General features: G+C 38.5%; 1 protein-coding gene across 1 annotated transcript in view; it reads left to right on the top strand.

The window, feature by feature from the left end:
* The window catches only part of DDAH1 (dimethylarginine dimethylaminohydrolase 1), a 142157-nt gene that overhangs the window by 104064 nt on the left and 24971 nt on the right, over nucleotides 1-13122 (top strand). The window contains 2 exon segments of the mRNA XM_068540224.1: nucleotides 3146-3219; nucleotides 4023-4142. Of these exon segments, the coding sequence (XP_068396325.1) occupies nucleotides 3146-3219; nucleotides 4023-4142 (194 nt within the window).

Here is a 13122-nt window from a genome sequence, read left to right as displayed (position 1 = left end):
CAGCTATGTCCCCTTTTCGTTCATAATGTTTATTTGTGCCTTCTATTTCTTGCCAGAGATCTGTCAATTTTATTAATCTTTTCAAAGAACCAACTTTGGGCTTTATTGAACCCTCTCTCTCATATGTTTCCTTTTCTCTTCCTGTTTCTACCTGTATTTCCTTCCTTCAAATTCCTTTGTTTTTATTGTTCTTTTTTCCTTGAATTTCAACGTGGAATTTTGTCTCTTTAATTTTGAACCTTTCTTCTTCTTAATGTAAGCATTTAAGGCTATAAAGCTTTTCAAGTACAACTTTAGCGGAATCCATTGTGTTTTGATATGAATATTTTTGTTATCATTAATTCCAGATATTTTCTGATTTCCATTATGATTTATTCTTTGGCTTATTAGTGGATAATGATGTTTTTTTAAAAAAACATATTGGTCATTATTATAAGTTGCTGGGATACCAACTCATTATTGTGATAATTGATAAATATAAAGGAAAGACTCAAGCATATTTAGCCTATCTTTTCTTTGTGAATTCTATTTCAAGTAGACCAAATACTTGATTGAGAAAAGTTTTTATTTTTAGAATTCTAGCCAGTAAATGTAGATCCCTGATAAAACAATGGACCTGTGCAATGATCATCAAAGGATGTTAAAACTTTTATATGAGGGACTTCCCTGGCGGTCCAGTGGTTAAGAGTCCACACTCCCAATGCAGAGAGCACGGGTTCAATCCCTGGTCGGGGAACTAAGATCCCGCATGCCACACGGTGGGAAAAAAAAAAAGATAAAGGAATGAAACAACAATTTTAAAAAAATGAGTGGGAGACTTTATAATGGAGGAATCTGGCTGATACCACCTGAACACACTGATCATTCTAGCATCACTGAAAGTGTGACAGTCAGTCATGTGCCTCAGGATGTGATGCAGTAGAAGTACAGCCCCACCTCTGAAGTAGTCCTATCCAAAAAAAAAAAAAAAAAAAATTGAACAAGAATCTAAAGAAGCATCTACATAGACTATCAGTTTGCCAAAAAATACAAAGGATAAAGGAACAATTTAATTTTAGATGGTACACAAGGAAGCAATCAACCAAATCCAGACTGTAGGAAAGTCAGTAGGACAAATGACCTGATATCTCCTATGAAAGAATGAGGTAAGGAAGGAAAAAAAAAAAAAAAGAGGGTGAATTGGTATAGAAGAAAATGACATAAGAGACATAACACCAAAAAAAAGCCTTTTTAATATTTTTATTCCAGTACTTCAGTTTTTTTTATCAGGAAGGCCATTTAAGGGATATAGCCCACCATACTGCTAGAAACAGAAGTCCAACTTACTTTTTAAAGAGATAAGCAGTTTGCGTTTCTTTGTATGTTCCTATCTCATCTTAGTCTCTTAAAATGGAAATAATGTGTAAGGCCCACTGTAAATGCATTTAAATTTGCTTAATGCATTAAATGTTTTTCTTAAAAATGTAAATCTAATTTATAAATCTATATTTATCTTAAGAGAATTAAGGAAATTTGATTTGTTTTTAATTTCAACTGACTTTTTTAATAAAGTGAGTAATACTTTTGTTAAGTAAAGGATCTTTCTCTTACTTAAGTTTTGATTTGTACGTAGTGAGTTTTCTTAAGGGACAACACAATCATACCATTACCAAAAACACTGTCAACATGCCGTCAACAATTCCTGTGTCTGCCAACAGCATAAGCCAATGGAATTTATCATAACATCATTTGACCTATGTCTTTTACCCCTTTTATAAGGACACCACGAAGATAAAAGTTGTAATAGCTGTAAAGTCTATCAAGCAATTCTTTCTACATGGCTACACTTCTTGTACTTGTTCTGAGGCAAAATATATACTGATTTCTCTTGGAATTCTTTTTCCACATTTCATGTCGAATTCTTTTCCAAAGAATTAAGGGAGGATAAGAATTCCTACCTTTATGTATTGCCTAACTCTATCTACTATAATTGTTTTTTTGCCTATAACTAGGAGACCATTTTTACTTAATGTTTTGCCTTCTGAGAAGAAAAATTGTAGAATTTCAGAAAAGCCAAATAAGTATAAAGTTTCATTCTTCTAAACTTTAGCGCTGGGGCTTCCCTGGTGGCGCAGTGGTTGAGAGTCTGCCTGCCAATGCAGGGGACACGGGTTCGAGCCCTGGTCTGGGAAGATCCCACATGCCGTGGAGCGACTAGGCCCATGAGCCACAATTGCTGAGCCTGCGCGTCTGGAGCCTGTGCTCCGCAACAAGAGAGGCCGCAATAGTGAGAGGCCCGCGCACTGCGATGAAGAGTGGCCCCCCCTTGCCACAACTGGAGAAAGCCCTCGCACAGAAACGAAGACCCAACACAGCCATAAATAAATAAATAAATAAAAATTAAACTTTAGTGCTTTGTAGATAGGCACTATCTACATCAACCTTTGATGGTTGATTTGAAATAAATGGGTGTATTGTTTTAAAAACAGCTGTTAGAGCTCAGACCTGAAGACCAGTCAGCACTAAACTCACTTTACCCAGATGGTTTCTTCAGCCCTTACATCAACATTATAGAAGAAGGTATTTGAGCTGATCAAGACTGTCTAGTATTGTTCTTCTAGGGAAAAAAAGGAAGCTTTGCTAACTTGTCATTGCTATTGCTTAATTTCTGATTACAGGTTATTAATGTGTTTAATTATATGGTTTCCTAAATAAAAACTTTATTCTCTTATTGTGGTAAAATATACATAACATAAAATTTACCATTTAACCACTTTTAAATGTACAGTTCAGGGTTATTAACTACATTCACGTTGTGCAACTGTCACCACCATCCATCTCCAGCACTTTTCTGCCTTTCCAAAATGAAACGTCATACCCACTAAACACTGACTCCCCATTTCCCCCCTCCCCCCTCCCCTGCATCAGCCCCTGGCAACCACCATTCTACTTTCTGCCTCTGTGAATTTGAAAAAGTTTATTTTTAAAGGCAATAATTTGAAACCAGATTTGTGTAAAGAGAGCAGGGGTCAGTGTACAAGTGGAGCTGCCCTCTACGGTAGGAAAGAACTGTGTGATGCTTTAAGGTCTTTATTTATAGATAGAGAAATAGTACGCCATCTCTGTGGTGCCACCCACTGACTGTGTTCCATGCCTTTTATTATAGGCAGAGAGTTTTTTGTGGGCCTTTCCAAAAGGACAAATCAACGAGGTGCTGAAATCTTGGCTGATACTTTTAAGGTAGGTAAAGGATAATTTATGCCTGTCACAGAGTAACTACCTAATAAACATTCATAGACCCATTGAATCAATATGTCATGAATAATGGTATTTATATGTCACAGGCTTTGCAAAATAATTCCTAATATTTGTATGCTTGCTAGAAGTTTTAGAAGCTAGAACTTAATAAATAGGCTTCATGGGACTCCCACAGCAGCAACAGACAGAGTTATCGTGGACATCTGTTTTCTCCCAGTGTATACTCATACAACCACCTGGCAGATGTTTCTGGCACAATCGATGACTTTAAAAAAAAATCTGGAGTCCCAATTGCCTCTAACATGAAATGTGGATTTTTCAGGTTGGAATCAAAGATCACCTGTACTTGGGTGCCTACTGTGTGCTGGAAACTCTGCTAGGCATTGCACATACATCCTCCCAAGTTCCCTTTACTCTATTGATGATTAGCAGATTGGCTCACCAGACTGCTTAGGAAGGGATGTAATCCCCAAAAAGCTCTGTTCCCCATGACGATGTGAGGCTCTTGTTTACACAGGATATTCATCCTTCCAGAGTAGCCCACTACATAGGTCAGCCAGTGAAGCTGTTGACGCAGTCACACGTCAGGAAGGGGGCTCTGCACTTTCTTTTTAGAAGCGATCTTCATTTAACTGGCAATACCCAAACTTGTGGGTCCCAGTTTTCCTTCCAGATGTTCAGGGACCCTGGCAGTCTCCAGAGGAGCAAGAATGTTTTGAGCAGATTTGAATGCGTTTTAGAATTATTCTGAAATGACAAACTACTTGTTTCTATTATATGCATAGGACTACGCGGTCTCCACAGTCCCAGTGGTCGATACTTTGCACTTGAAGAGTTTCTGCAGCATGGCTGGGCCTAACCTCATCGCAATTGGATCCAGTGAGTCTGCACAGAAGGCTCTCAAGGTAAATATAAAACTTTGTTCTTTCTAAACGCAGTAGGTGGTGCCTGCCACATGGTTTTTCTAATTCTGTCTACTGGGTGGATAGCAAGCAAGGGTGGCAGGGAGAGAACAGGCTGGTACTTGAGCTTTCTGTGATGTACACTGTCATGACCTCACATTTATCAGGAACTGGGAACACCTAGTAAGTACTCTCTGGGAAGTACACTTATAGGAAGAGTTCTTCACTGGTGAACCATTCTTACTTACACACCAGGTTTCCTGGAAAGGCCATGATTCAGAATAATAAATACCAAACTCATCACAGTTATCTCTTCTGGGGAAAAGGAAGGCGTCCCACCAGTAGAGCTCTTTGTAATGTTTTATCTAAGTCAGGTAATTGGTACACATGGGGTCATTACATTATTCTTATCCTTTTGTATTTCTGAACTATTTCATAATAATCTTTTAGAAAGACATGATTCAGAAGTACCTAAAAATCTTAACTTCTTCATTTGCATTGGAATACTTAAATTTTAGGAAAGGAAATTTTCTTATTTCACAGATAGGAAAGGAAAGTCCAGAAAAATTACAACTTGCCTTGGGTCACATAGCTAGATTGAGAGTAGAAGTCACTGATAATGAAGAAGACCTTCCATCGTTACAGCGCTTTACAGTTCAAGGGCACATTCCGTCTCTGTAACTAACAACCTGGGAGATTATCTGGACACTTCATAAGGGCAAAAACCATGTCTGTTTTGCTCACCATTGTGCCCCTTTGTGCTTGGCCCATGGTGGTCCTTAAATAAAGAGAATGCTGAATAAATGAATGCGGGAGGTGGTTTTATCTCTATTTTGCAGTTAAGAACTAGATCTAGTGGCTCGCCCCAGATCGCAAGGCTAATACTAAATGGTGGGCTGGGACTACATTTTGCTCCCTCCTCTCAGGTGGTCCTGCACTACACATGACTTATTAGAGGACCAAGACAGTAACTCCTCTTAGGCAAAGAGAGGAAGTCTGTGTGCCCCAAGGTATACAGTTTATTTGTTTGCCCTATCAGGTCTTTGCTCTTCTGCCTCAGTGCTAGACTTGGTATGGTTTGTCTGGGAAGCAATCATTGCCTCCCACTTGCTGACTTTCCCCTTTGCATTATCTGCAACTTCTTCAGTCAGCTCACTTGGCCTTTCTTCCTTTTCTCAAACTGTATCTCTGATTGTATTTCTAGGACCTTTAACAATTGTTGTTGAACAATCTACCTCAGAATTTGAATTTGGTGGCTTTTTCTGTTGTCTTTAGAGAATGTCTTTTGTTCTGTTTCAGCTGGAAGGCTATGTCAACTTTCTGCATATAAAAAAAAAAAATGGTGTCTTGAAGGAAAACATCTGATGAATGGTGTCACTTAGAGGATCTAGAAAGATTATATTTCTCCTCAGGGACTAACTATGTTTTCTCTCCATGGCAGCTGGGTTGGTCTGCACATGTCTGAAATTGATTACAAGAGAAGGAAAAGGCTGAAGCTGGTCTGTGCTGTGTCTTTGTGTGAATTAGCAGAAAGAACCTCTCTGGGTAGACAAACTAGAAAAAGTAGCCCCATCTGCCATTTTGGGTAAACTAGGTCCCTAACTCAGATAGCTTGGTCTCTAACCAATAGGTCCCTAACTCAAATTGGTCCCTAACTTAAATAATCTGGAGAAACTAACATATAACAAACTAAGAGATAATACAATATGGTTAACTAGCACTAAGTTATATGAAATAGCCCTAACTATTATTTAGAGGAGAAGAGGAAACTCTTGAGGTTTAGATATTCAGAGAAAACTTCACGAAGAAAATGTGGCTAGATGTGGGTCTTGAAGGATTTATCAGGTTGAGATTCAGTGAGAGAGTGTTACAGGTGGGGATATGGAATAAGCAAAAACTAAGCAAAATATATTCATGAGATGTGGGCAAACTAGCCCAACTAATGAAGAGTTTTCTTGTGGGCTCCCAGATAGCTGGACGGGGCAGGTGACGTCTAAAGAGGTTGGGACGTAAAAGTGAGCAAGAGATGAGTTTATCTCCATGAAGTAGGAGTCTGGGTACCCATAGGCTCTGAGCAGAAGAGGCTGTATTGCTACAGAGGTGTTGGGCCATCATTCCTTTCGCAAAAAAAAAAAAAAAAAAAAAAATTGGAGGGGGAAGACGCTGCAATCAGAAAAGAGGGCCACTGATGACCTGAAAAAAGAAAGCCAAGCCCCAAGTCCCATTGTATGCCTTGGCAACTCACTCACATTTCTCCCTTAATCTTTCCTTTCCCATTGTCAAGTCCTCTAAGACCACATCTTTTAAGGGCATCCTATGAGGGTTTTATAGTCCTCCTTCCTTTAAAGTTCATTTGAGCTAGTGTTAATAGTGATGTTCACTCTATACTTGAAACCTTCTGTGTCAGAAGCTATAAATAACCCTCACTGACTAGAAAGACATTTTTGGAGATTGAATTTTCCATCAGCAAATGTGCTTCATAAACTATGGGCCTGTGGAGTTGGCAAATGCCCACCTGCCATGTTCCTAGCATCAAAAAGGTTCTCTTTCCTTGTAGCAAAAGCAGGAGAGCAAAGCAAACTGAAGAATAATGAGATCTCCATGAGGGCATGTTCTCAGGTCAGAAATAGGTGGGTTGGTGAAATTCAGATTTAGTGAATTGAACTGCTTATTTATTTGAGAACAGTTTGGGCTCCTGCATTAAACCAATCAGTAAAATTGATAGTGGGTAAGTCCTACTACTAATTTGGACATATAAATACTGATATAGACAGGCGGGAAGACAAATGGACAGAGACAAATACATCATTTACAAGTAATGAAAGTGTATTTTCTCCATTTCACAAGTGAAAATACTGAGAACAGATGAAATAAGGCATTTTGAATAGGATCTCATGGTTCCAGAATCAGATTACCTGGACCCTGATTCTCCTCTCCCCAGTTGCCTGCCCTACTCCATATCCATTCTTTTTCTGTTGGAAAGCCTTTTCTAATTATTTTGCCATGGATTGGTTCTAGCTAATCTCCCTCTTTATCCTCCCCTCTCTCCAACTATTCCCCTCTTCCCATTTTTTGCTGTTACCAGGATCTGACCTGTTTCAGGGAAGATATGAGTTTGGTCTCAGATATCTGTTTCTCCTTTGCAAATCTTGATGTCTCGGTCTTGTCTCTGTAGAGAAACCCCTGGCGACTTGGGCATTTCTTCGAAGGGCATAACATTTAGACAGAGGTGAATTGTGCCTTCCTGTGCCACACACTGAAAGCCTGATTGCGTCCCACATCTGTCACTGCTTGCTGAGTACTTGCTTCCTTCAGAGTCTGTAAAACTACTTCTTGCATATTCATGCAAAGCTGAGAGCCCAAGGGTTTCTGGGTAGTCTTATTGCATTTGAAACACTTTGTAATGGGTTGCAATCTATTCTTGGTTAATGAAGTGGGTTCTTATGGAGATAGTCATCATGCCTGTCTCAGTTGTAGTAGATTTAATAGTGTATGCATTGTATATTTAAATGAAATAATCCATCTAGCAATTCTCTGCTGAAAAGCCCAGAATGCAGAGTACATTTAATACACACTTAACACAGAGTTTATCTAATACAGGGAAGGAAGAAAGGAGGACCTATTATTACCATATTTTACTGTTGATATGGCCAAAGTACTGGAGATTAGGTTGATTTGAAATTTCTAAAGATATTTGATACCAAGTCTTACCCTACTAATACTATTATCTAAGCAAAATTAGCCTTTAGAGCAATCTGCCCTTGCTATAGTTTTTCTCCTACACTTTTCATCATTGCCTTCGTGCCCCTGGGCAATCACTACCTTCATCCTGCTCCTCTAGCTATAAAAGAAAATACTATAAGAGTAATTAATTCGTGTGTAGGCAGTAGATCTACTAGTACTCTTCCAGGAGGAATGTTTGTCTTCTCAAAAAGATGAGAACTCCAGTTGCCACCCAGCTGGAACTACCTCTCCAAACATAATTTGAGCAACAGAATCCAACCTCCAAAAAGTACATATTATATTATCTCATTCACTTAAAGTTAAACAGGAGATAAAACTACTCTATGCTGTTAGCAGTCAGAATAGTAGTTACTTTAAAAAGAGGGAGGGAGTCATGGTGTGGAGGGCCATCTTGTATGTTACACTTTAATTTTTAAAGTTTAATAAAAATACATATATTGTTGGAAGTGGGCTGTGATTAACTTACAGAAACAATTCTCCAGTAGCTGGGTCTAAGTCTCAAATCCCTGCTTATCGCCTATACGATGCCTGTCTTGTCCACAGACTAGCCTGGTGTTTTTTTTTTAACTAAGGAAAAAAAGACAAACTTCGTACCTCTTGACCAATATCTCCCCATTTCCCCTTGCCTGCCGGTCTTTGTAAACCTTAAATATATACAATTTTTAATTGTCCTTTATATGTCAGTAAAGTTGGGGAGGAAAAAAGACATGATAAAGAGTAGATTTGCACCACATCTCACCTGTTCTTTTTCTAGATCTGTGACAAAATTGACTTGCTTTCCAGAAACCTGGATTAATTACATGCTCTCTGTCATGGAAGGACAGATCGTAATTCTTGCCCTCAGGAGGGACTCGCAGTAAGGATTTGTAACTCAGTCTCCTTGGTAGCATTCAGCCTTCCAGCCAACTGGGGGGAAGAGAAAGGACGGAAGGAAGTAAGGACAAAGGGAGGGAGTGAGGGAGAGAAGGAAAGGAGGTTGGGAAGAGTGACACTTAGCTAAAACTTTCCTGAAGCTAATCAGATGAGGAAGATGCTGCTCTACCCAAGCTTGGAGCTCCAGGAACTTGTGGCACTGACATGTTGGGGGGGTGGGGGGGCGGGGGGCGGGGGGGTGTGTATCATCTGCTGGCCGGGAGGCAAGAGGCGCATCCCCACCTTCCTAACCTAACCCCACACAGGAGACCAGGTATTTTCTCCGTAGGGCATCTGCAGTTTTATTTAGTGGCCTTTCTTTTATTAATAATTTTATTCTTTTGTATCACAGTGAATTATTGTTTAAGAAGACTTTTAATAGAAGTACTAAAAGGATGTGGTAAGAAAAGAATTATGAGATCACCACTCCATTTTTTGTGCCTTTGTCATATAAATGGAGCTGAAATATAGTACATGGAATTCCAGTATGCTTGTAATTTTAAATTAAAATGATCATAATGCATTTGGATGGAAATGTCTTTAAGTTTTTTATCTACTTCCTGAAATAACGAATTACATTTGTAAGATTCCTTGAATGAGGACATAGGCTGCTTGCTTTAAGCTAATTTAAATGGCATAGGATGCAGTGTGTTTTTCTTTTGAATGACTAACTATATAATAGAGGTCACTCAGTACTTCCTCTCATTTTGACTCAGCTTCAGCATTGATTTTATGTCCAAAAATGTCCATGTTATTTTATAGGTGGTCATATAAAACATGAAGATGGAAAAATCCTTGATGTGTTTGGATTTTATATGTTTTTTTAATCGCCTGGAATTTCCTTTAATGACAACTGGAACAGCAAGAGCAAAAACCAAAAGACAGAATGAGAGGTAACTAGTATCAACAGGGTGATTGAAATGGAAAAATAAAGACTTTGCATTTTCATTTGTTGCCACAGGGAATTACGTCTGTAGCCACAAGATTTCCCACTTTGGGTCTATACTATGAAGGGCAAATTGACAATCCATCGCAGGTTTAATTTAGTCTCAGTATCAGGTTGTCTGTTCCAGTTGTATTCACCAGATCCACAAGACAATAATTTTTTAAAAAAATAATCTACCATGCCTGAATTAAGAAATTAAAACACACAAATCAAATAGACTCTGAGTTTGTAACAACTGTTTATGCTCCTTTTCCTGGCAGCAGTTGCCTTATCTGACAATATTCCCAGAGCTGTATGCCAACAAGGCTGGCAAGGCCAAATAAAATGCTTTGGCATGATAGGGCAATAAATAATCTGAAGCTGTGAGACCAAAACAGCCTTGCTGATTATCAGCAGTAATTCCCAAGGCAGGAAGAAGGCAAAATTAGCCAAGTAGGAGAAAGGGAATAATAATTTTTTTTCTATTGAGCTTTCAAGAAAATGTCAAAGAAAAAAAAAGGAAGAAATTATATTTAAAGCGCTGTCAGTTCCATCCATTATATGATGGACATCAAAAAGTATTCAACAGACTCTATGGGATGTCATTGCAGGAGCTCAAGCATCTTGTTAGGTGGTTGAGCAAATGGCCTTTTAAGGGGTCTTTCAATCCAAGACTCTTGCTTACGAAAGAAAAAGCCTCTGAGTGACCTTAAATTAGTGGTTCCCGGTGAGAGTTGTGGATTAAAATCTCCTCAAGACCTTTCTGTAAACACACTGCCCTGGGCCGATCTCAGAAAATTCTGATGCTCTGGATCTGGTATCCAGCCCAGGCATCTGCATTTTTTAAAATTTATTTTATTGAAGTATAGTTGATTTACAATCTTGTGTTATTTCTGCTGTACAGCAAAGTGATTCAGTTGTACATATATATATATATATATATATATACACACATATATATACACATTCTTTTTCATATTCTTTTCCATTATGGTTTATCACAGGCTATTGAATATAGATCCCTGTGCAAGATGGTAGGATCTTGTTGTTTATCCATTCTATATGTAATAGTTTGCATCTGCTATTCCCAAACTCCCAATCCTTCTCTCCCCGACCCGCTCCCCCTTGGCAACCACACATCTGTCCTCTACCAAGCATCTGCACTTTTAAAAGCTCCACAGGTGATTCTGGTGCACAGACTAAGTTGAAAGCCATTGCCTTTAAGGATTCCTACAACTTCCAAAAGCATCTAGCTTAGGATCCTGAATAATGTGCACCAGAAGAAGCAATCACTATGTCTATAATAGAGGTACAAAAGAACATCTTCCAAACAGCAGTAAAAGTTAGAGAAAGTATCCAAATTAAAAACCATCGAAAGTTAGAAACTCCTTACTCTTTTGCTGCCTAGAGTTCAACATTGTATAGCTTAAAATACAACACCTAACTGGTTAGTAACTTGAATGGCATCACTCAATCCATTTGGTATGCTAAAATTCTTTATTAAAATATTCTGAGTTATCCAAGAAACAAGAAAAATCTCAAATAAACAACCTAACCTTACACCTAAAGGAACTAGAGAAAGAAGGACAAACAAAACCCAAAGTTAGTAGAAGGAAAGAAATCATAAAGATCAGAGCAGAAATAAATAAAATAGAAACAAAGAAAACAATAGCAAATATCAGTAAAACTAAAAGCTGGTTCTTTGAGAAGGTAAACAAAATTGATAAACCTTTAGCCAGAGTCATCAAGAAAAAGAGGGCGGGCTTCCCTGGTGGCGCAGTGGTTGAGAATCTGCCTGCCAATGCAGGGGACATGGGTTCGAGCCCTGGTCTGGGAAGATCCCACATGCCACAGAGCAACTAGGCCCGTGAGCCACATCTACTGAGCCTGCGCGTCTGGAGCCTGTGCTCCGCAACAAGAGAGGCCACGACAGTGAGAGGCCTGCGCACCGCGATGAAGAGTGGCACCCACTCACCGCAACTAGAGAAAGCCCTCGCACAGAAACGAAGACCCAACAGAGCCAAAAATAAATAATTAAATAAATAAAGTAGGTGACTTTAAAAAAAAAAAAAAGAAAAAGAGGGAGAGGACTCAAATCAATAAAATTAGAAATGAAAAAGGAGACGTTACAACACATACTGCAGAAATACAAAACATCCTAAGAGACTACTACAAGCAACCCTATGCCAATAAAATGGACAACCTGGAAGAAATGGACAAATTCTTAGAGCGGTATAACCTTCCAAGACTGAACCAGGAAGAAATAGAAACTATGAACAGACCAATCACAAGTAATGAAATTGAAACTGTGATTAAAAATCTTCCAACAAGCATAAGTCCAGGACCAGATGGCTTCACAGGTGAATTCTATCAAACATTTAGAGAAGAGCTAACGCCCATCTTTCTCGAACTCTTCTAAAAAATTGCAGAGGAAGGAACATTCCCAAACTCATTCTACGAGGCCACCATCACCCTGATACCAAAACCAGATAAAGATACTACAAAAAAAAGAAAATTACAGACCAATATCACTGATGAATATAGATGCAAAAACCCTCAACAAAATACTAGACAGCAGAATCCAACAGCACATTAAAAGGATCATACACCATGATCAAGTGGGATTTATCCCAGAGATGCAAGGATTCTTCAGTATACACAAATCAATCAATGTGATACACCATATTAACAAATTGAAGAATAAAAACCATATGATCATCTCAATAGATGCAGAAAAAGCTTTTGACAAAATTCAACACCCATTTATGATAAAAACTCTCCAGAAAGTGGGCATAGAGGGAACCTACCTCAACATAATAAAGGCCATATATGACAAACCCACAGCAAACATCATTCTCAATGGTGAAAAGCTGAAAACATTTCCTCTTAGATCAGGAACAAGACAAGGATGTCCACTCTCACCACTATTATTCAACATAGTTTTGGAAGTCCTAGTCAAGGCAATCAGAGAAGAATAAGAAATAAAAGGAATACAAATTGGAAAAGAAGAAGTAAAAGTGTCACTGTTTGCAGATGACATGATACTATACATAGAGAATCCTAAAGATGCCACCAGAAAACTACTAGAGCTAATCAATGAATTTGGTAAAGTTGCAGGATACAAACTTAAAGTACAGAAATCTCTTGCATTCCTAGACACTAACAACAAAAGATCAGAAAGAGAAATTAAGGAAACAATCCCATTCACCACTGCAACAAAAAGAATAAAATACCTAGGAATAAACCTACCTAAGGACGTCAAAGACCTGTACTCAGAAAACTATACAGCACTGATGAAAGAAATCAAAGATGACACAAGCAGATGGAGAGACATACCATGTTCTTGGATTGGAAGAATCAATATTATGAAAGTGACTATACTACCCAAAGCAATCTACGGAT

Source organism: Eschrichtius robustus, chromosome 3 (assembly GCF_028021215.1).
Source record: "Eschrichtius robustus isolate mEscRob2 chromosome 3, mEscRob2.pri, whole genome shotgun sequence".
Classification (NCBI taxonomy): Eukaryota; Metazoa; Chordata; class Mammalia; order Artiodactyla; family Eschrichtiidae; genus Eschrichtius; species Eschrichtius robustus.
Note: the sequence above shows the minus strand (reverse complement) of the source record. Positions and strands in the feature narration are given on the sequence as shown.